Here is a 25,538-nt window from a genome sequence, read left to right as displayed (position 1 = left end):
AGTCCCTAAAAGCTCTCATTTTAGGCCATTTTTGGACCATATTTTGTGTATGAAATATCAACTTTATGATAAAGAGTAAAGCAATAGGTTTCTTCATCAAAACTGATCAGAAGAACTTGAAATTGTGCATGTCACATGAAATGACTCCAGGGATTCACCTCCTAACAGGATATAAGCGGTCAAAGTTACTCCTTTTCACAAAACTTCAAAAACATGAAGATTGGTATTAAAGGTATGGGGAGTGTCATTTTATGCTATTTTGAGGTTACTGATCACAAATTCTTAGCCCTAGCACTCTAACATCCACCCCCAGAAGGCTATTTTGCACTATTTCAAGGTCAGTGATTATGAATATAATGACATTTTTTTTTCTATTGCAATTAAGAATATTTAAATTATGAACATTTCAATTGAATAACACATTTTAATATTTCAGATGTTTAGTTCAAGTATATTTGATTGTTGTGTATTTCTAACTCTTGAAGTAAATCATTACATATCTTATCAACACCCCTTATTAGTTTCGCTTACGGTAATTCAGATTTTCTTTTTGAAGGACATTTCTCAAATTTGAATCATTGGCAACAGTTCAAAAGAAACTCTTCATAGAGTATTAGTATTATCACAGAAGTCTAGGAAAAGTCCATTTATCATAGCAAATGTTCAACCAAAAGACTTATTTCTGTTTGCACAAGATTGTCATTCTAAGAGCCACATGTTCTCAGTCACAGAACAGGTGTGACTTAAGAGCTGGTGTCAAAAAATGGGATATGTGCTGAGCAAACTGTCCTAAGGTGACAGGTCAAGTCCTCACATGGAGGGTATGCATTAGACAAAGAAATGCTAAAGACAGAGTCAAGAATGAAATGCTGTGCTGTTACAAAAAATAAAGTTATTTAATTCATAACGTGTTTATTTCTGTGCATTTAACACATTAACATTTTAGTTGCCTACACTTACTTTGTTAAAATATGAGTTATTTTTATTTTCCGTCAGAGCCACCAAAATATAAAATGAAAACAAATAACAATTCGAATGCATAAAATGGTTGAAACATTTTTGAATGAATTTGCAAAGCAGAAAGCCCAGAATCTGTTAACTTGTAAGACACACTTCATTGTTAGCACCATTTCAAACAGCTGGGACGCTTGCAAATGTAGTTATTCACTCGTGGTAGGATTGTAGAAAGCTGTAATGGTGCACTTTTAAGTCGACTGTCAAAGTTGGTAGATCAGACTATCTACTAAAGAACGACAGTGTGAGAAATGCAAGACAAAGGACAAAGCTTGTCATGTAGTTTCAGCTAATTTCTCATCCTCACACTACAAGGCCACAAGAGAAGAGAGATATCTTGATGGCTACAGAATACAAAAAGATGAACTGACAAATCAGTTGTGATTGAGTTGCTACTCAAGTTTTTGTTTGTTCATTGCTTCATTCACTCACACTCCTCACTGCAGGCTGAACAAGCGCACTCTTTCTCATTAGAACTGATAAGTCTTCCAAGCATGTATGGCAATTAGACTTAGGACTACAGGATGGGCACTTGCTTCCATAACTACTTTTTCAGATCAGGAGATGGCCACAATTCATCTTGTGCCAAACATTACTATGATTGACTTTCCATCTGACATTGACTACCATAAATTAAAATGATTTACTACTGCACTTTTACTAGGGACCTTGTAGTAACGTTACACAATTGACATTTTTTTTGACATTTTTGATATATGTCAGCAACCAGAGTTGAGACCTGTGAGGTCTTTAAGGAATCAGGTGTAAATGAAAGTTGTACACAGTACTGTAGATCAACACAGAGCATCTCATTAACAGCATTCCAGCATCAGATTATGAGACTAGAATAAGGCACTTCACTATATAAAGGAAGATGACAAATACAGTAAACTACTAAGGATTCATGGATTGAAGCATATGCTGATGGCACCTTGAGAACCACTGCCCTAGACATTGCATTATTAACACCATATTAAGGTGAGGCTATCAAGTATAGTTCTAGTAGGAGATCCTCTCAAGTTTCAATAAATGAAGAATTTGAGTATGAATTATTAATATACTAATTGTCCTGTTTTTGGTTTGGTGTTTATATACAGCTAGTTTTAGACTAAAACTAAAACTTAGGCCTGTCAAAGAAGACAGGACAGAAGAGAATATTTCCAAAAAATTGGAAGGCTATAACTATCTTCACAACATTCTGATGACCCTTCCTCACCAATTATGTCACTCAGTTCACTGCTCAGTGTGATCTTCTCTCTCACATGGACTACTACTACACCTCTTTTTTAGTATGCTTCCAATAGACACTACCCAAACTCTCCACATCCTCCAAAGTGTAGCTTTCCAACTAAGGTGCTCTGTACCTTGCTTCACCCACATGACTCCCTTTCTCTCACTTCATTGGGTTCTAGTTGCCGCTAAGATCCGGTACAAAACACTTGTCTTGACCTAAAGGTTCTTACTCAGCTATGCTTTCAAGGTCTGGTTCCTCCATACATCAGTGACTGGAGTCTCGTTTCTGATTCAACCTGTTTACTTGCTATCTCGTCACTTACCATATGTGCTGTTTCTCTGTTTTCGTTCCCAACAACACACAGACTAAAACAGACTTTCTATTGCAATATGAATGGCTTGCAGTCTTTTGATGCTCAGGTACCATTTGAAGGCAAAACTCTTTGCAAAGTATCTTAGGACTGCTTTCAACCTACTCTGTTCTCCTGGATACCCTCAACTGTACTGGCCCAATCAACAATTTGACAACTTTCTTTTTGACTGAATTCTTGCTTTCATCAACACATATGTCTACTTGTAGTATTATGCTTTTTGTGCTCTATTTCAAATTGTTATTGTGTGTTAACTTTGTCCTGTCATATTAATTTAAACTGAAAAAATGTTAAAGGTTATTTCAATGTGGAAAAGGAAAGAATGTTAAAGGCAAAGCATTTTGGCTGTATAGCCTGTGTCAGCTGTGCAGCTAAAAAACAAAGAACAGGTAACATATATAGAAGGAGAAGGAGGGAACAAAACCAGGGAAATTCAAAGAAATGTTTTCTGTTTAATCTTTGTTGCCTGCAAAGGTTGTGTTAACTTTAAATCAGAATGGATGGCAAAATCAAATACTGTGATATAAATGGATTTCTTACTTTTTTAGAGATTTATTCTTGCACAGTAAATGTGTCAATTTGTTTGTCTCCTTCATAAGATACATATAAGAGATGGACTTCACAATTCCACTGTGGCAAAACTACTCTTAGAGATGACTGAGGGTCAGGCTTTCAACGTCAACAACAAAATTGCCACTATGAAACTAATTGTAATGAAAAATAGAAACATAATAGTGTGTGAGACAGCAAACATGGGGATTTGTTATGAGTGAGCAGATACTACCACCCTTCTCTTATTCTGAAGGACTACTTCCATGGGATGTGCTATTCCAATAATAAATTAATCATGCAAGACAAAATATTTTACTGGGGATGATATTGAAAACTGTGGATTAAGATAAAAAATACTTTGTGTTTCTCTTAATAGCCCACACTTCACAAGTTTTTGATCACCTCTCCTATATAAGCATTCAATGACCACTTTATTGGGTACCCTTGCTTATTAACTCAAATAGCCTGCTCTTCCAAAACAGTCAATTCATTATATATATATATATATATATATATATATGAACACATGTGTATATGTAGTCAAGGTTTAAATGTTCTGACAGATATTAGAATAGGCAAGATGTACGATTTAAGTCATTTCATTTGGCATCTCTGCATTGGTTTATTTGTTGTCAGAATTGGCTCAGCATTTGTATTATTTTTTCAAATTATGTTTTACAGTGAACTGAATTGAACTGCATGATATTTAAAATTTATTATACTGTATACATACTAGAGACAAATTTTAAAATTCATTTTAATTAGGTTTGACCAGTTGAACTTCTTTTTTATGGAATGAAAGGAACAGTAATTCTTTTAGTAGAAAACATTTGTGCCATTTTCTTTACAGCTTTATATACTGCTACTGTGCTACCTGTCTAAGATGGGTTGGAATCTAAGTAACAGATGTAGACCTTAGTGTTAACATTTGCAGTACACCATGCAATGCATATTTCTCTGTTAAATGCTATTTGGTTTGGAATTCATAAAAGCAGTGTTAATGTATGTCATGCAATGCATTTTATTACTAAAAATGTTTGCAATCCACCATCGGTTAGAATTATAGCATATCAACTGAATAGACCCACAGACAGAAACACAGACGCTTATCCTCTTATTAAGGTGGACAGGTTGAAATCTGATAAATGTAGACCTCAGCATAAGAACACCATGTAATGCATATGTTATTTGCCATTTGGTTTGGGATTTGTAAAAGCAGTGTTAATATTTCTGATACGCCATCTTCTTCACTAGCAAAGACATAGCAACCAAACAGCCATAGAGGCAGACACACAGACAATTATTCTTTTATTAAAGTATATATCTGTCTATTATATAAAAATATTTAAAAAAATCCTTCGACGAGATGAGACTTTTTTTTTTAAATTTTATTGTAATCATTCCATACAAATAGATCAATGTTTACAAAGAATAGGATTGAAAACAAATTGAACCCCACCCCTGAGAAAGAGAGCATGGCCAAGCTTGCAAACATACCTAAATTGATGAGTTTCATAGGGCAATAGAGAGATGAATGGAAAAGAAAAAGAAAGAGACAAGACTTTTTGGAAAAGATTTTTTCAAATCCAGCAAGATGAGACTTTTGCCTTAAGACTTTTTCAAGCTCTTCTCAACCACGCACACAGTACACTCACCTCATTTGTGTAAATGCTTTTAACAGACACAGTTCCTGCTCTCTCAGCTCTTATAATTGTTAACGTTTTTCCTTATTTTAAGTTCCAAATTAAAGAAGACATATTATGTCCAAATCTTATTGAAGAATTTTATCACAAAGGGTTATCAACAGAAAAAATGAGTACATGGGCAATCCTAGCACCAAGAAATAATGAAGTCAAACGAATTAGTGCCAAAAATGTCGATCGGTTACACGGCAAATTGTGTAAATGCATATTAATAGACTATGCTGAAACAGTTGGTGGTGATAATGTGGAAGATGAAAACATCAACTTACAATATCCCAAAGAATGTCTATAACCGTTAACACAGTCTGGTCTTCCAGCACACAAATTACTATTGAAAGAAGGATGTATCCAAGAAAGGTAATGTAGTACATCTTCTGCAGATAACATTAGACAACAAAGGAAATAAAAGACAAAGAGTAGAAGACAAAGTAGAACGTCATAAAGAGGTTCAAAAATATTGGCGCGGTACACATGCAGAGCGGGTTAGAGATTATGCAAGTAGAAAATATCAAAAGTCTGAAAAAACTGATAGTAAAGATCGCATTAGCGCTAACAAACGGAAATTATTACTCAGTGAAATAATGGAAGAGCGAAAACAGATTGAATATATGGACATCAGTGATATGACAGAAGTATGTAGATATTGTTCAGCTTTAAAGTTTAAGTCAGAGACTTGTAGATCGTCTAATTTGTATTACCATCAGGGAAAAGTAGTGTTTCTTTCCAATGAGGAAGCATATCTTTGAGAATTAAAAGATTTGTTGTTTGGTGAAAGTGAAATCCACAAACACTACAGGCTAAATATTCGAATCTACAATAATCTGTTCGTGTGCGCATCATTCACTGCTCAAAATTTAGATTTACACGATTCTGGACCATACGCTATGAGAATCTGTGGTCCTGCAACAATTAAAGCTACAAGTTTAATTAACAAAAAAACACACAATTTGGTCAGGTTTATATTTATGATCATGGAGAAACAATGCAAAATAGAATTAAAAGAGTTAAACAGTTGGACATATTAGAAATTCTACAGCCAATAATGGATACAAATCCATACGTCCAGAATTATCGCATTTTACACGAAATTTAACTGCAAAACCCTTACATGCATTTATTGGTTACTTTGCAAAATAAATGATTACCTCCTGATGATGTAGACCATGTAGACCTGTACTGAAATTCCAAACAGAGAAACCTATCCTGAATTATGGTGCAAAGTCATTAAACACATCTCATAGATCTCATTTAAAAGATTCGGTATGTTGAGACTCAAAAGAAAAAAAAAGCTTTCGTTACTTCAACAGATATGACTAAGGCTGGCTTTCCTGATTATTGATGCAGGGATAATCGTTACGAACAACACACATCACAGAAAGAAAGTTGTTAAAATTGTGATGATCGATAATTCAATGTTTGTACCGTATAACCCGTATTTGCTCAAATGATTTGATGGTCATATTAATGTCGAGTATTGTGAATCAGTTATGAGTTTTAAGTACATCTACAAGTACATTCATAAATATAGAGTACGTCTGCATGTATCCAAAGAACAGTCTCAGGACAAAGTTCAAGCATGTTTAGATACTTGGTACGTCAGTGTAATTGAAAACGAGCAGCATTTAATGGAATTGCCAATGCACGGTTGAAGTCATTCTGTTGAATTATTACCAATTCATTTACCAGGTCAGAATATGATTCAATTTAAAAAGGGCAAAAAAGCACAAGCTTATTTTGACTTATTTTGAACTTAATAAAAATGACGTAAATGAAAAAGCACATAAGTTTTCTTTCAATTTATTACGTTTGACTATTTTTAACTATGGTTAAAATTACTTGCTGTAATGTAAAATAGTTCTATTATGCATGTGTAATAGTACCCATAAAATAACAATCTGTTTAAATTGTACATCCGCTTACCCAGAGCCGTGAAGTGGCTGGGCCAGGGGTTAGTGAGTGAAGCGAGCAGGGGGCAGAGCCCCCTAGTATTTGATTTGATATTTTATATATTAAGTAACCCACATACATATCTCTGCCGAATGGAGAAGTATTGATTTGATTTAGTAAAAAACTAAAATCGGGGTTTGTACTGTTTATATCTCTTTAAATTGAAGGTTTTGATATTCAGGAACTTTTCATTTTGTTATTTTTGAAAGCATCTTCATTTTGCAGAATTTTTATGTGTGTCCAAGACTTTTGCTCAGCATTGTATTTATACATTTGAATACTACTTTTTACATTACAGTCTACTAACTTTACCCTCAATGACTGTGCCCTTGGTTTAAAATGTTCAACATAATCTACATCACTAAAGAAAAGGTTAACATTCTATACCATTCAACCTTGAAAGACATATTTTGTACCAGCCTTACCCCATACATTGCTTGTCTTAATATCTTTATCTTGAGGATAAGGATTGGTTTGCCATTGATTTGAGTAAACATACTGTACAACCACAATGGAAGTTATCATGTTTATCATATTTTTTGCATCCTACAGAATCTTTGATATCATAATCTGAAGGGAAACGTGTACAAGATGTCATAGTGGAGTATATAAAGGATACATACAGGCTACTGGTCACTAACCAGCTTGGAGTTCAGTGGAAGAGGTTCACCTAGCTCTGGGACAAAAATGAAGTGGACTGTTGTTCTGTTGGCCATCTTTGGTCTTTCAGAATGCTTGCACAGGTAAGTGACATCATCATGTATATTGTCATTTTACTGCCTTTTTGTTTTTTAGATATGTATAGTTATATAAGAAGCACATGTTCTGCCTATAAATATGTAAATCATGTTTTCACTAACCTTCATGTTATACTGTCTCTGTAAGATGTATGTTCATGTGTAAATTTAATGGCAAGTTTTGAATAGATTGGGAATCTTGTGAGTTATCTAAGGATGTCATGTAGAAGAGGTTATAGACAAGGTGACAAAGAGATCAGCAAAGGATGAAAAAGAGAAGTCATTGAGTCCAATCACAGAAGATGATGTTAATCACTTTTTGCTTAAGCATGATTACAGAGAGCAAGAGACATTCTGCAACATAGTATAAGGCAGCTTAATTCTAGTAAATGTTCCTACCTTCAGTTGTGCACTGCTTAACAATACTCACTTGTTTCAATGATAATTAATATATATACAAAATATACCACCGTGAGAACATGATCAAAAGAAATGGAAACTGGATTGGGTTTAGCAGATGTCCAAAGGCCATGAGACAGTGTCCTTGTACTTACCATGTTTACTCTTCAGGTTATAGAATATCAAGTTCTTTAAAAAGAATATTAATAACGCTTTAGAGGCTGATTACTGTCATGTTTAGAGCACACAGTTAAATTCTTATTTTCATATGCTAATCAACATTCAACATTTGAGGGGTGTAGTGGTGGCTCTGAGGCTAAGGATCTGCGCTGGTATCCCACAGGTTGCCGATTCGAATCCCCATCACTGCCAAAAGAGATCCTACTCTGCTGGGCCTTTGAACAAGGCCCTTAACCTTCAATTGCTACAGGGGTGCTGTACAATGGCTGACCCTGTGCTCTGACCCCAAGGGTTATGCGAAAACTAACAAATTCCTAATAAAAGAAATTGTATAAGTTGAAATAAAGAACAAAAAAAAAACATATGACCACAACCTTGAACCATGATTAGCTAGTATAATGATCTTACCTCAATACTTCTTTCTTCTGTTTTAATTCTACAGATACACTTACAGTAAGTTTGGATTAACTGCATGATAACTAAAACCAAACTGGCACAAAAATTAAAAGACATAAAGCACAGATGAAGAAAAATAATTAACCTGTTAGAATTTCTTGACTTCACCAACTGCCTACTGTCTGGTAAAGCTTTGCCACTTGCAGTCGCTCTGTTGCCTGCAACCAACTAATTTGATATCCAGGATTGGACTTGGAATGACAATCTGTATTGGTTTTTAATATTTTAGTTTTAAAATGTATTAATATTAGGTAACAGAGATAGAGAACTATTTAGAAGATAGACAAACAGACCTAGGTAACATACACAAGTCTTTCTTTTATTAAAACCAAAAGGACAAAATAAAACCCCAAATCAAAACGCAGAATACAATGTGAATAAATCCCAAAGAGTAAAACCCGTTACACATTTTTTTTCACACTTTTTCCTAGGGTTCACTAATATAAAAATGATGATATGGCGGCTCATTAGTTAGTACCTTGGCCCCAGCAGCTCCAATCATGGTCCAGTCACTGCTTCAGTGTCTTTACAGTGCCCACCCAATTTCACAAATGTTAACATACACCATGATGACTTGGTTATGTTGGGATTTCCTATAGCATCAACTTCTTTAGGTCTCCTAATGCATTAGTATCTCCTGTAGGAATCAACAACAGCCCAGACATACATTAATGGCTATCAGCACTCACCATAAGTTTAGACAAAGACCTGCATGTTTCCTAAAACATCATGACCCTTCAAATGTATTAATTACAAGAAAGAGGAACATCTCTCAAAAATGGAATCTTATCTTTGTTTTTCAGGATCCCCTTGTACAAAGGCAAATCTGCCAGAGAGGCTCTCAAAGAAAAAGGCCTACTTGAAGAGTTCATGAAGATGCATCCTTACAACCCCTCCATCAAATTCAACTCTGCTTTGGCCCAGATTGCTAACGAACCTCTCACCAATGACTATGATGTCAGTCTATTTTTTATAGTTTGGAAAGTATATGTTTTACTCTAGAAAATTTCTCTATTCAAGTTTCATTGAAAAACTCCCTTCTTTCTCCATAGCTATCCTACTATGGGATCATCTCCATTGGAACTCCACCCCAGTCCTTCAAGGTCATCTTTGATACTGGCTCTTCCAACCTCTGGGTGCCTTCTATCTATTGCAGCAGCAGCTATGCCTGCAGTAAGTCACCATCCAGAATGTCACCAAATCCTAGATTTAAAACAAAGTGCACACAGTTCAGTAATTTTACATGAAGTTCTAGGTGAACCTGGTGCATTCAAAACTCCTCTATATTTTGGAATCAATATTTAATTTAGTATAAAATAATATGTTTTAATATAATAATCTTTTAGCTGGAATGCAAAATATGACCTTCTGATACAGTTGAAGTATAGTTGTAAATGATAACATAATAGAAAATTGCATTTTTTTTCTTAATGTTTATTTAATAATTTAATATACAATTAGACCAAGCATAAAGAGTAGCATGTATTGTAGTAAAGCATTAGAGGTCCAAGTCAGCAGACTTATGCAGTCATTTCAACTCCACTTTAACTTTTGGGTTTAAGCAGAAATCAGTCCAATTAGTACATATCATAAGGTGACTATTATGATCAAACAGCTCTATTAGTTTTATATCATTTGGAAGTCAGAATAGGCTTCAGCTTCCTATGACCTCGTAAAACAGCACTGATGATCAGAAACTTGATGAATAGATTGCTGAATGTCTTTTCATTAATTAGTCTTTTAACTAATTTTAGCTGTCTGTCTGCTTTAACTGACATCGTGAACACGAATTTGCAGGCATGAATTTCAGGATTTATTAATGTCAACACTGTCACTGTCTGTTTGGCGTTTACACATTCTCTTCATAAGAATATTTTTGTAGATATTATGATATTCATTCACATTCTAAAGAATAGATTAATTAGCGATTTTAAATTGACCGTATACAATCATGAACATGCACTACTGGCATCCTAATCCTAAACTCACCCTGATGCTCACATAGTAAACTTCAACTCCTCAATTGGATTAAGACCTTGGATGGAATAATGGGTTATCCTGTAATTATCCTTCTATATAAAAGTGGTCGGGTGTCCTTCCGTCCCGTGAGTGCTACTTAGGCGCGGAGTTTCACACACGCTCCGTCCATTTTGCAATGCACGATGGGATTTGTAGTTTCGTTTTTCCAGGTAAAAGATTTCTACTCCAGACTGTGCGATATCTTCTTCTTCTTTCTTACTATATAAAAGCGGTCAGGATTGTCCTTCCGTCCCGTGAGTGGAAAGCGTAGCGGTATTCCGCTTATCACAGACTTACTACTTGCAGCTTGTGGTACGAAGCAACATGATGTGAGCAGAGTTTTGGTGCTCCCATCATTCCCTTGCTTTTGTGCGCGATGAGCTGGAAAAATAGACAAAAATTATATCTCTGGAAATAATTAATGTTGATGGAGTACAAATGCCTCACCGCGTAGTAAATATCAGGGGGGTTCAAAAGGGCGACCTCAATATAGAAAAAAAGTTTAAATTTCATCACAAAAATAACAGAAACTACGAGTAATAAAGTAATACCGCTCAAATGCAATATAACCAAATTAATGAGTTTGTATAAAATATCAAATTGATCTACATATTGAATTGCCTTAAGAAGTGGTCAACTTAAAAGTCGGTCGCCTTAAAAGGCGGGTCAGCCTAGTATCCTGTATTCTGCTTAATATTGATCTTAAGCAAATAAAAAATGAGGTACGTACAATATAGTTGCCTTTTACATTATAATCATAATCTCATGTACTGTAAGTATTGCACACTCCTTTTATATCTGTGTCTAGGTACAGCAGTTTTCATGCCACATCCTGAAAGATGTGTGTGTGTGTAAAGTTAACTGGTGATCCTAAGCTCTGAATGTGCATGTGACCATATGCGGGAGTGTGTGACTTGGATTAAGTGGGTTGGAGAATGTTATTTTTTAATGAAAACATTCGTGCATTGTTCTACAGAACTTTGTGAACTGCCCAATGCTGTGTTTGGCTTGATCACCTTAGAAATTAGCTGTCTTTAACATTTACCAGTATGAAAGGTGAAATCTAAATAAATTTGATCTGAGTATACACAGTTTTAGTCCAAATAATGTCAGACTGAGCTCTGCAGTAAACCCTTAAATCATTCCCTTTGTTTGATTTTTATTTTCTCTTTGCAGCTAACCACAATAAATTTAACCCGACTAAGTCATCCACATACAGGGCCTCCTCCCAGACCATCTCTGTTCAGTATGGCACTGGTGCAATGAGTGGAATCCTTGGATACGATACAGTCACTGTGAGTAACTAATCAATTGATTACAATTACATAGTGCCTTACTAACATGCTCAAAGCTCTTTGCATAGAAAGTATGTGAACCTCTTCAACTACAACTAATGCAGAGCACCCTCCTGGATCATGTAATGGTAGCCATCTTGCACCAGTTCACTGCCCACACTTTAGTTATTAGGTGGTGAAGGAGTAAGAGAGATAGTTAGCCAGTAAGGGATAGGGGATTGTTATGGGAGACAGAATGATCAGGCTGTGGTGGGCAGTTGGTCAGGACATTTGGAAACACCCTACTTTTTCGAACAATGTCCAGGGATGTTTTATGACCAAAGAGAGTCAGGACATCAGTCTTACATCTCATCCAAACAATGGCACAAATTTGTACGGCACAGTGTCTCCATCACTGCACTGGGGCATTGAGATCCTCACATAGTGCACAGGGTAAGTGCCCCCTGATGCACTCTGTCCATTGAGATCCACACAAAGACCACAGGTTAAGCACCCACTGATGCGCTGGGGCAATGAGATTCACACACAGGCCACACAGTAAATGAACCCCTGATATCCTTACCATAATCTCTTCCAGCATCAAGTCATCTTTTCTTAGATGGTCTCCCATCCAAGTAAATGCCAGGCTCAAACATGCCTAGCTTCAGATGGATTACCTAAACTGGGGTATAAAACAGCCTTTTGGTAATCTCTGACTGCTACCATCTTTTCCTGCAAAGTGACCTCACTACAAGTGTTGGTAAGCTACACAACCTACTGCAAGCATTCCATGTCTTTGAAGTTGAATGATGTGAGTGTGTGAGTCATACCTTACATTAAGTTTTGTCAGGATGGACTCCAGCTTCCTATGGCTTTGTAAAAGAGTAGTAAGAATCAGCAACTTTAATGTTAGATATCTGTCCATTTAAATTGACACTGTGAGTATGTATTTCCAGATATCGATTTCCGATTTGTTAATGTCACTTCAGTGTTTTTTTTTGTGTGAGCAAATTTCTAAGGTGTCTATCTTGAATATTCACTTAGGTGGGTAGCATTGTGGACACCAACCAAATCTTTGGCCTTAGCAAGAATGAACCTGGAAGCTTCCTCTACTATGTGGAATTTGATGGAATCCTTGGGCTTGCCTACCCCTCAATCTCTGCTTCTGATGCAACTCCAGTCTTTGACAACATGATGAGTGAGGGTCTTGTCAGTCAGGACCTTTTCTCTTTCTACTTAAGCAGGTAAAGGATTAAATGAAAATGGAGGTGGACAGAAAGGATGAATCATGAGGGGGTAATTGTGAGTCCACGTATACTTTAAAAATTGTACATGTAACTCGTGAGGTACTGATATCTACCATGGCCGTGTGACTGATACAAAAGAGTGTACCTAAGTGACTCAGGTGTAATAATGCAAATTTTTTTTTTTTATTAATTTTATTACAATCAATACATAGCAATCAAGTTTTACAAAAAAAAAAAAAAAAAAAAAGAATTATGCTAAGAACAGATCGATCCCCACCCTTGAGAGAGAGAGCAAGCCAAACGGTGTAAAATTTAAGGCTTTTAAAAATACCTAAATCAACAAATTCTCTGTGCTTTATAAACATTTCAAAATATTACTGATTAGATCCTGCCATGTTTTGAAAAAGTCTGCACAGATCCTCTAACTGAGTATTTGATTTTTCCAATTTTAAATAATATAACACATCAGTTTCCCACTGACTTAAAAGAGGAGAGTTTGGGTTCTTCCAGTTTATCAGAATAAGTCTGCGTGCCAACAGTGTAGTGAATGCAATCACAATTTGTTTGTCTTTCTCCACTTTAAGACCCTCTGGAAGAACCCCAAACACAGCTGTTAATGGGTTAGGAGGGATTGTGAGTCCAAGACTGTCTGAGAGGTAATTAAAAATTTTGTCCAGAATAATGTTAATTTGGTGCAGGCCCAGAACATGTGACCTAGTGAGGCTGGGGCTTTTGCAGCGTTCACAGGTTGGATCATGCCCTGGAAACATTTTGAGAGTTTTAGTCGAGACAGATGTGCTCGATATATAATTTTGAGTTGTATAATTGTATGCTTTGCATATGGAGCTTGAGTGAATTCTCTGCATTGCTACTTTCCACTCCTTTTCTGATATATTAATTGAGAGATCATTTTCCCAGTGTCCTCTTGGATCTTTGAAAGGAAGGGATTGTAAAAGGATTTTATATATTGTAGAGATGGAGTCTAACTCCTTGAAATTGAGCAATAATTTTCCAGCGTGGATGAGGGTGCAAGATGAGGAAAATCTGGAAGGTTCTGTTTAACAAAGTTCCTGATTTGAAGATAGTGAAAGAAATTTGTAGCTGGAATGTTAAATTTGGAATGTAATTGTTCATAGGATGCAAAGACGTTGTCTATATAAAGATCTCTAAGCAAGTTAATTCCAAATTTTTCCAGATATTAAAACTGCATATGTTTGTGAGGGTTGAAAGAGGTGGTTCTTTTGCAGGGTGCCACAGAAAGAAGCTTCTCCGTCTTAAAATGCTTTCTACATTGGTTCCAGATTCTAAGTGAGTGGAGCACAATTGGGTTATTAGTGTATTGCCGATAACGTGTGTTTATTGGAGCACAAAGCAAGGAATACAAAGAAGTACTGCAGGATTTTACTTCTATTGCGGTCCATGCCTGTGTATGTTCTTCTATTTGTGTCCAGGTTCTTATCGACTGTATATTTGCCCCAGTAATAATACTGGAAGTTAGGTAGAGCCATGCCACCTTCTGCCTTTTGTCTTTGTAGGGTCGCTCTTTTGATGCGTGGATGTTTAGAATTCCAAATAAATGAGGTTATTGTTGAATCTAATTGCTTAAAAACGATTTATTAATGTATATTGGTATGTTTTGAAATAAAAAAAGGAGCTTAGGAAGAATATTCATCTTAACAGTGTTAATTCTTCCAGCTAGTGTGAGATGAAGGGTTGACCATCTATGCAAGTCTTGTTTAATTTTTTCCATGCAGACGACGAAATTTTGTTGATAAAGAGCTTTATGTTTACTTGTGATGTTTACCCCGAGGTATTTAAACTGTTCTGCAATGATAAAAGGAAGGGTGTCTAATCTAATATTATATGCTTGCGAATTCACGGAAAGAGTACACTTTTATTCAGATTAATTCTGAGACCAGAGAGCTTTTGAAATTCTGTGAGTGCTGCTAAGACTGCAGGCACAGAATTTTCTGGGTCCGATATATACAGTACCATGTCATCTGCATATAATGAGATTTTCTGTTCCAGTCCTTCTCTGCTAATCCCCTTTATCTGATCAGTATTTCGACAATGTATTGCCAGTGGTTCAATGGCAATTGCAAACAGCAGTGGTGACAAAGGGCATCCTTGTCTTGTGCCACGTTCTAGTTTAAAGTAGTCTGAGCAAATGTTATTGATGCAAACTGAAGCTTCTGGGTTAGTATACAGTAATTTAATCCATGCACAAATGTTGGGCCAAACCCAAACTTCTCCAAAATAGTAAAAGGTATTTCCATTCAATCATGTCGAATGCTTTTCTGCATCCAATGATAATAATATTTCTGGGGTGTTTGATTTAGTTGGTGAGTATATTACATTAAACAGGCGTCGAAGATTTGAAGATAAGTGTCGGCCCCTAATAAATCCAGTTTGGTCTTGTGATATTACTGAGGGAGCACTTTCTCCATCCTTCTAGCTATGATTTTAGAGAGTATTTTAACGTCGTTATTCAGAAGTGAAATTGGTCTGTATGATGCACATTGTAATAAGTCCTTATTTTGTTTTGGAAAGACAGTGATTAGTGCTTGGCGAAAGGTTTGTGGAAGAGATTGGTTATCTCTGGCTTCTGTAAATGTTGCTAATAGGAGGGAGCTAGCTGAGCGGAGAATTTCTTGTAAAACTCTGCAGGGTAGCCGTCAGGGCCTGCTGCTTTTCCACCTTGGAGTGACTTTATAGCATCCAGTAATTCTGATAATGACAGAGGTTTATCGAGCTCCTCCACACTAATAGCGTCAATTTGTGGTATCTGTAATTTATCCAGAAATGCATTAGATTGTATATTGTCTTCTTTAAACTCAGTAGTATATAGGGATTTATAGTAGTCTCTAAAAGTGTACATTATATTTTTGTGTTCGATGATTTTATCTCCGTTCGTGTTAGTAATTACGAGATTGCGTTGCACATCTTGCTTGTGAATTTGTTGCGCTAAAAGCTTATTAGCTTTCTCTCCATGTTCATAATAATGATGTCTGGATTTGTAAATTAGTTGTTCGGTTTCTTTAGTTGTCAAGAGGTTTAATTCTGAATGTAGAGCCTGCCTCCTCTTATGTAGAGTCTCGCTTGGTAGTCTGGCATGTTCTTCATCTATTTTAGTAATTTCGCTTTTATCTCTGCTACTTTCTTCGCTTCGGATTTATTTCTGTGGGAAAGATATGAGATAATCTGTCCTCTTAAGAAGGCCTTAAGAGTTTCCCAGAGTATTCCTGCAGAGATCTCAGGGGATGTATTTGTCTCTAGAAAGAATTCAATTTGTTTGGATATAAATTCAGTATAATTCTCGTCAGCTAATAGAAGCGGATTGAGACGCCATCTGCGGGTGAGTGTATGGGGCTTAGTAATTTCAGCTCCAAGATCATCGGAGCATGGTCTGAAATAACAATAGCATCGTATTTACAAGATTTAATCTTAGGCAAGAAGTTATTATCTATAAAGAAGTAATCAATCCTTGAGTAGCAATGATGTACTGGTGAGTAGAAAGAATATGTTCTTGAATTTGGGTTTAAAACCTCCAGGGATCTGATAAGTTGTGATCAGTTATAAACTTTGTAATTATCTTTGCGGTGTTAGTTGCGTTCCCCTGTGGAGGAAGTCTTATCTAAAAGTGGATTTAGAACACAATTAAAGTCCCCAGCCATTATAAGTTTATGAGTGTTCAGATTGGGAATGGATGCAAATAAATTTTGTATAAATTCCTTATCATCAACATTAGGTGCATAAACATTTATCAAAATCATTTTACAGTTAGATAAGTCTCCCATGACCATCACATATCTCCCTTCAGGATCCAATACTACATCTGATGCTACAAATGGTACTGTTCTATGTATGAGAATTCCCACCCCTCTAGTTTTCTTTGTAAAACTAGAATGGAACATTTGGCCAGTCCAGTCTTTTTGCAGCCGGAACTGATCCTTACTTAGTAAGTGGGTTTCCTGTAAAAATACTATTTTAGCATTTAGACCTGTTAGGTGAGAAAGTACTTTCTTTCTCTTTAATTCGTGATTCAGGCCTTTAACATTCCAGCTTACGAAGTTAACTGTCCCATCATGGAGACACTGATTCTGAGTTTTTGGTGTCATATTATAGTCTTAACTGGAAGTGAAATAGTTTAGGTCTTAATTTCCTATTCCCCCAAGAGTTGTTGCCATGCAGCTTATTATTACGTTGATAGTTATAATTATAAAGATTGAGATGATAGATTAGATATAGATCAAGCCTGCTCTCTTTCTCTTCCCCTTAACCCCCACCCTCCCTTTTTGCCTCCCCAGGTGAGGCTAAAACCCACTTCATGCAGTCCCAGTCCTCTGACATACCCAGAGACAGAGCACGTCCAAAGCACATCAAGCCCCCATGCAGTGGCGCTTTAAGGTTAAAAGATAGAGATATCTGTTACCAATATAGTCTTTAAAAGAAAAAAAAAAAAAAAAAAAGAATTTTGCACTTAATATATATACATATATATATATACACATATATACATACATATATACATATATATATATATATATATATATATACATACATATACATACACATACACATATACATATAATCTTCATCAATTTTAGTGCATTAAGATGATATCCCCAGATAATAAACCCAGGTGATGGTGTTAAAGATGTGTCCAAAACAAGCATAACAAGTCTTAATGCAGTAATAGCAATAACAGCAAACCAATAATAATGCAAATTTTAAGTGTGCAGATTTAAATCTCAGTAAAGCCTTGTAGGTGACCCAAGGAATTCTCACAACCTACCTGCATAAAAGCTGAACAAATACTTTAAAGAACAGAGCTTGTTTCTACCAAAGAAATTAAAATTGCATTAGTATGACATAGTATTGTCTCATTTCTTACTAAATAATATGACTTATTATCATATAATCATGATATGTTTACAATTTTTTTTGGCAGAAACTGGCTTCCAAAATAGTTAGATTATAGTTATCAAATTTTAGATCCAATCACAGAGTCAGGAGTTGTCTTGGTTTTGTAAGATTTATTGACTCAATGTCAGTAACAAGAATTAATTTTCACCATTCAGACGAATATAAGAGGAACAATCAGCAATTAATGCCACAGTAGGAGCTCTTTACTTATTCCTTAATCAGTGGGGGCCCAGCTTTTGGAGTGGGGGGTAAACTGAAGAAGCACTTCATAGATCAGGAGAAAAGAAAAAAATATATACATAAACTGTAATGTTGCCTACAAACAAAGCAGCTTGAGTAGTGAGAAAAGCTCTACATAAATATTAAGAATTATTATTATTATTAGTAGTAGTAGTAGTAGTAGTAGTAGTAGCAGTTAGTAGAAGTGTAGCCAGAAATTTGTTATTGGGTGGACATATATGAAACTAGGTGGGAGAGTAAAATGTCACCCAGGTAAGACAGTTTATAGTACTTGACCATCAGCAGCCAATTGAAGGGGATCCTCTAATAAAACTCTGTTCAGTAATCCACACAACGTTGGAAGATGCACATACACAAATTCAAAGACCCAACTATTAAAAATCTAAATCTATTCTTTGTGGCTATTATAAGAAGAAAACAAAAATATGGCCTTACAATGATGCACAAAATAAAACACATTTAGCTAGCATGATAGCACACAAACTATAGACACCAATAATAGCCTACAGTGAACAACACTGCCAACTGAATGTTTTCCCCTCTCTCGAGCTTTTGCTCAGTTTGACCTTCTTAACCTTTATGACCTTAACAAACAGTAGACCTATTACTAAAGCACATTAAGGTAATAAAACATGTTGCATGTTTTGTAATTATAAAGGACACTGTTTAGTATTATAATATATTATGATTTATGTAAAATGTACAGTCACTACATCATCAGATCATCTATAAATATAATAATGTCAGTATCATGATATACAGGATTTCAGAAATTCCATTTATAGCCAAAATTCTGATAAACAAAACACAATATTTTGGACAAGCCCATAACATTCCTCAATGCCACTGTCATTATTATTTTTTCTTCTTAAAATTTAATTTGTTTCTAAGGCACACAAGTTTGTTCACATTTTCACATATCAGAGTAGATCTCTTTTAGGTCACAATATGAAAAGAGAGAGCTACCCAATGCAGCATGGAAGAAGAGCATCAAAGGCATTAAAAACTCAGGAATTTAAAAATCCCCTTGCAAATAATATACACACAAAGACCTGCCCTATCTATATTCATAGTTAGCTTAATAGTGTGGCACTTTATCATCACTTCAGTAATTACAAAAATAACAACACTATAATTCATAAACAGACAATTCTAAGCCCATAACTCAACTGCATAGTTCCAGTAGTTTCTCCAGCCAGGTTAGTTTATGGAACTCTGCAGATGTTAGCATAACCAGCTACTCACTGCAGTGTGTGCATACTACTTTGTTTTTTACACAAAGACCTGTCTGAAAGGTTTGTTTTAAAATAAAAGTTTCTGTTGTCACTGGTGTCTCTGCCATTGCTACACCCAGCTGCACTCGCTCATCTGTAGTTACATGATGTTAAAGGCAGGTGTGAACTGTGAACCACTGACATCAAAATGACATAGTACATCAACGATTGTCCAATCACATTGGATTAAACAAAACCTAAAACAATACTAATTTGCTGTCCATAAATGTGGGCATGTTTGGAGCACAGAGAACTGTTTCCCGAAAAATGTGAAAGGAACCAATTAAACGGCAGCTTCAGGTCATCTGCTTACCAAAAGATCAAGTATTTACATACACTCTCATTTGGCCGGCATCCTTCACTCCGCATACATAGGTATTCACACAGAACCAATTTTAATTGGTGTTGACATGTGCTGACACCAGGTAACTTCACATTACCTAATTAATTTAAATATAGTTTTAAAAATATTTAGGGAGTGGCATCCCACATTACAAACCCCCACTGTCCTTAAATTAAAAATTAGTTAATTTATTTTTCATAGCTGACACAATCTATTAAATTATTGCCTAATATGCCATAATTTCCAGGAAATCAAATTATAGGGATTACAAATACATTTTATTTAAGTTTTTTTTTTTAATGAACATCCCTGTACTACCTCAATTAGTGCTGATGCTTTCCTGTACCAAAGATATGCTTACTGTGTGTGTGTGTGTGTGTGTGTGTGTGTGTTGCGTGTGCGTGTGCTTGTTCTTCCTATTGGTTTCCACAAAAACTGACATTCTGTGGAACACTTTATGTCTGCACATAAGAGTTTTCTGTAGTAGAGTACACCTTCTTACAGCTAAATATTAGTATACGAGTGTTAAGATAACATAGCCGGAGGAACTGAATACATCTCTTTTACCATTGTACCTGTAATACCAGCTTTCTTTAAAAACAGAGAGTTTTTATATGCTTGATATTGGATAAGGGTTAGTGTTATTTTATAGGAAGACTATTTAATAATATGACAAGCATTTTGAATGTGCAGATGTTTGCTTTCATGGAGAATAATGATCCATATTATTGGTCCCTAGTAGCAGCATCAAATGATGAAAATAAATTTTAACTTAAAGCTTGAAAATGTATGAAAATAAAATATTATGTGATCCCCACACCCTAGGAATGGTCAGGAAGGCAGTGTCGTGACCTTTGGTGGAGTTGATCCTGCCTACTACACTGGCAGCATCCACTGGATTCCTCTGAGTTCAGAGACCTACTGGCAAATTACTGTGCAGAAGTAAGTTCTTAATTTCATTTACTGGAATATCTTTGTAAATAATCTCAAAACAGCTAATGAAATTATTGTAGTTTAGAAACATACAAGGTGACATTTTTGTCTCAGAAACTGAGTGACTATCTTTCATTTTGATATTAAATGAAAATGATGTGTAGGCTATCATTGTTATAGCCAACTCCTGACACCTTACCTTTAATTCAGGATGTTATTTGTATAGCCCTCAGTATTAGGGTGTTTAATTAATGCCAGCTCCATTCCATTTATATATATTGGCGCCACTAAACTGGTGCTGATGGTGTATCATCCCACATAAGAAACACATTATTTAATTCTTGAGTATACACAGCTTGACACTGGATTTCTGAAGAAGTGGAAACGAAAATGCAGTTCAGGGTAACTGACAGAAGAAACCAATAACACTATTTAGATTATAATAATATTTCAGATAGACATTCCATTGTTTAAGTTGCTGTATTTTGGTCAGCTAATATACTATGAAGAGCATGTAGCCTCATTTTGAAATTCTCACAAAAACAGAGATTCTCTTTATAAGCCTACTATATGTTTCCATATTTTTTTTATTTTTTTTCTAGTGTCAAGGTCAAGGGGCAGGTTGTTGCCTGTGTGTACGGCTGTGAGGCTATTGTGGACACTGGCACCTCACTGCTTGTTGGAGATTCCAACAATATTAACAACATTCTGGCTTGGGTTGGAATCTACAAGGATCAGAATGGGCAGGTAATGTTCAGAAACCTCTGTTCTATCAATTTCTGTTTTTTAATACATAATGTCATTCTCATGTTTTTGTTCTTAAGCTGAATGCAAGAAATGTAGGTAAATGAAGGTCAATTGGATTAAATAATATTTAAGTTAATGTTAGTCTGCCTCAATTGAACAATCACCCATATGGCATTAACTGAGTATTATGTGTCCTTCCAATAGGGTTTAAAATCTGTTTTAATTATATTATATTATATTATATTATATTATATTATATTATATTATATTATATTATATTATATTATACAGTATATTTGTTTTCTCATGTCTGTGTTTTTTTAGTACTCTGTGAACTGCAACAACATTGGCTCAATGCCTGATGTGACCTTCGTCATCAATGGAGTTGAATTTGCCCTCCCTGCTTCTGCCTATGTAATGCAGGTAAGGACAGATTGCATTAAAATAATACATCATAATCGTAGTTCTCAGAAACTTCCTGTAGTGTGGAATACTGTCTTCAGTGTGTCTTGCATAGGATCTTTTCAAATAAACTGCTCAAAAAATTAAAGGAACACTTTGAACACACATCAGATCTCAATGGGAAAAAAATCATGCTGGATATCTTTACTAAGATGGACTGGGTAATGTGTTAGGAACAAAAGGATGCCACATCACTGAGCATCACTGAGCTCCTGGACAGTCTGAGGTGCAACCTGGTCGCGTCTGATGGACCGAAACATAATGTCCCAGAGGTATTCTATTGGATTTAGGTCAGGCGTGCGTGAGGGCCAGTCAATGGTATCATTTCCTTCATCCTCCAGGAACTGCCTGCATACTCTCGTCACATGAGGCTGGGCATTGTTGTGCACCAGGAGGAACCCAGGACCCACTGCACCAGCATAGGGTCTGACAATGGGTCCAAGGATTTCATCCCGATACCTAATAGCAGTCAAGGTGCCATTGTCTAGCTAGAGGTCTGTGCGTCCCTCCATGGATATGCCTCCCCTGGCCATCATTGTCCCACCACCAAACTGGTCATGCTGAACGATGTTACAGGCAGCACAACATTCTCCACAGCTTCACCAGACCCTTTCACGTCTGTCACAAGTGCTCAGGGTGAACCTGCTCTCATCTGTGAAAAGCACAGGGTTCCAGTGGTGGACCTGCCAATTCTGGTATTCTATTGTAAACGCCAGTCAAGCTCCACGGTGCCGGGCAGTGAGCACAAGGCCCACTAGAGGAAGTCAGGCCCTCAAGTCACCCTCATGAAGTCAGTTTCTGATTGTTTGGTCAGAGACATTCACAGCAGTGGCCTGCTGGAGGTCATTTTGTAGGGCTCTGGCAGTGCTCATCCTGTTCTTCTTTGCCCAAAGGAGCAGATACCACCCCTCCTGATCGGTTAAGGACCTTCCATAGCCTTGTCCAGCTTTCCTAGAGTAACTGCCTGTCTCCTGGAATCTCCTCCATGCCGTTGAGACTGTGCTGGGAGACACAGCAAACCTTCTGGCAATGACACGTATTGATGTGCCATACTGAAGAAGTTGGACTTCCTGTGAAACCTCTCTAGGGTCCAGGTATCGCCTCATGCTACCAGTAGTGACACTGACTGTAGCCAAATGCAAAATTAGTGAAAAAATAGTTAGAAAAGATGAGGAGGGAAAAATATCAGTGCCCTCCACCTGTTAAACCATTCCTGTTTTGGGGGCCATCTCATTGTTGCCCCTCTAGTGCACCCGTTGTTAATTTCATTAATACCAAAGCAGCTGAAACTGATTAACAACCTCCTCTGCTACTTAACTGACCAGATCAATATCCCTCTATCAGAAGTTTCATTGACTTGATGCTATACTCTGATTAAAAAATGTTCCTTTCATTTTTTTGCGCAGTATATATGAATGCTGGAGTAATATTTAAACTGCAACTTTCTGAGCAATACAAATATATATATTTGGAGATGTAATAAGCAATTTTATTTACTTTGCGTCATTTTAAGTAATATTTTCATCCATGTTGTGAATATACCGTGCATAAATTTCTTCTTCAGGCATTAGCTTTATTTTGTAATGTTGGACATGGAGATTTAAAATAATATTTTCTAAAAAATAATTGTTCTTTATTATCCTTTTTCAGAACAGCTATGGTTGCTCATCTGGCTTCAGCCCCAGCGATGACCAGCTCTGGATTCTAGGTGATGTCTTCATCCGGGAATGGTACTCCATCTTTGATAGAGCCAACAACATGGTTGGTCTGGCCAAGGCTGTTTAAGCCAATCATCCTCATAGGATAACATCAAAAATATGTGACCATTGATAGCTTCAAAAATTAGACAAATATTTTATCTTTGGATTATTCTTTCAGAATATCAGTGAACATCAAAGGGACTGCATCCTATACCCAACTAAAACAGTGTTAACATAAAACTATGTATTGCTTTCCTCATGAGATCAGTCATGGGCTACTGTAGGTATTCCTTTAGTCAGTAGCTAGTTCTAGTTTTTGTTTCTTAATAAAATGATTATCTAAATTTTTAGGACAAAAGAAGCTTGTAGATTAGTAACACACACATTAGAGTAGGTTATCTCTTAATTTGAAGGCTGGTTGATAAAGATCAACAACTTATTGTAACTTAAGGTGATCACTAATTCAAAATAAAAAAGACAATGTTGGTCATTAATAAATCTGTATTTGTAGAAAAAAATAATAAAGTATTTTAAAAGATATTTCCTGTTCCTTTCACTCTGATGTTTAAGCAACTTTGATTTACTGAGGTTCTCAGTAAAACCCTGTTTACCATTACTGTCAAATTTTAATATATGTTTATATAAGATATAATTTACATATATGTATATCGATCCGTCCATTGTTGATCCTATTTAATCCAGCCCAGGAGACTGGAGCTCATCCCAGTAGAATAACAGGAGGCAAAGCAGGAATTATTCCTGGATGGGCTACCAGTCCATCACACACAAACACTTTCACTCCAGATTACTTTAAAGTCAGCAATCAACCCAATACACAGATCTTTGAACAGAAATCAGTTTTCATTTTGTCCCCCATGCCTTTCAGTCTGTTTCTCTTATATGAGAAATGCCTCCTTCTGACTTACCAGTAGATGATTTTATAATTAAGTGAACCTCTTCATGTGTACCAGCAGTGTTAATGTAATCAATAATAAATATGTTTCAGTGGTTTATGCTTTAAATCAGGGGTGTCCAACTGTGATCCTGGAAGGCTGTAGTGGCTTCAGGCTTCCATTTAAACCGTTTTCTTCATTGTGATCAGTTTTTGCTGCTAATTATCTTTTAATTTGTTATTTAAGACACAGACCCCTTATTTCTCTTCTTTTTAATTAGCAGTCAAACAATAGTGAAAATCAAAACAAACCAGTATCCAGTGTCAATCATACATCTCCTAAAATAAAGAATGATAATCTGCTGAAATCTACAAAACATTTTGACGTTGCTCTTAGAAATGAACAGTTTTGGAAATGTCTGCTACAGCAGAATGAGAGTGCCAACAAGCCATGGAATTAAATAATGGATTTAATTAACAAGAAGAATCGACATCTAAATAAGAAAGTGATTGGAGTAAAATTGGTTGGAATTTGAGGCCCCAACATTAGGTAGTCATCTGCTCACTTGATAGCTGAGTTTAGTGTGGCTGCATGTGTTCAAATAACTCAGAGACACGTTGTTAGGAAAAGAGTAACTCTTTACGTGAACCATTGGAGACACGCCATGTACAAGAATTTATACAAACACTCTAATTCCTATTACTACTTCCTGTCTGTAAATGAATTCAGACTATTAGCTCAGGGAAAATTGGAAATTAAGGTTAAAGCTGTCCAGTTAAGACTACAAAATGACATCAAAAATTCAGAATCAATGCCTCCATGATGGGACAGTTAACTTTGTGAACTGGAATGTTAAAGGCCTCAATCACGAATTAAAGAGAAAGAAAG

At 36.0% G+C, this 25,538-nt stretch overlaps 1 protein-coding gene across 1 annotated transcript in view; it reads left to right on the top strand.

Moving 5' to 3' along the window:
- The window catches only part of LOC120526654, a 61,328-nt gene extending 37,486 nt beyond the window's left edge, over positions 1 to 23,842 (top strand). Inside the window, exons 10-18 of the mRNA XM_039749809.1 lie at positions 7,465 to 7,563; positions 9,396 to 9,549; positions 9,645 to 9,765; positions 11,788 to 11,906; positions 12,930 to 13,129; positions 20,741 to 20,857; positions 21,451 to 21,595; positions 21,920 to 22,018; positions 23,708 to 23,842. Coding sequence (XP_039605743.1) covers positions 7,465 to 7,563; positions 9,396 to 9,549; positions 9,645 to 9,765; positions 11,788 to 11,906; positions 12,930 to 13,129; positions 20,741 to 20,857; positions 21,451 to 21,595; positions 21,920 to 22,018; positions 23,708 to 23,842 — 1,189 coding nt within the window. The remainder of the gene's footprint in view (positions 1 to 7,464; positions 7,564 to 9,395; positions 9,550 to 9,644; positions 9,766 to 11,787; positions 11,907 to 12,929; positions 13,130 to 20,740; positions 20,858 to 21,450; positions 21,596 to 21,919; positions 22,019 to 23,707) is intronic.
- Positions 23,843 to 25,538: the final 1,696 nt, after the last annotated feature.

Source organism: Polypterus senegalus, chromosome 3 (assembly GCF_016835505.1).
Source record: "Polypterus senegalus isolate Bchr_013 chromosome 3, ASM1683550v1, whole genome shotgun sequence".
Classification (NCBI taxonomy): domain Eukaryota; kingdom Metazoa; phylum Chordata; class Cladistia; order Polypteriformes; family Polypteridae; genus Polypterus; species Polypterus senegalus.
The sequence above is the reverse complement of the archived record's forward strand: the minus strand, read 5'-3'. Positions and strand labels throughout refer to the sequence as shown.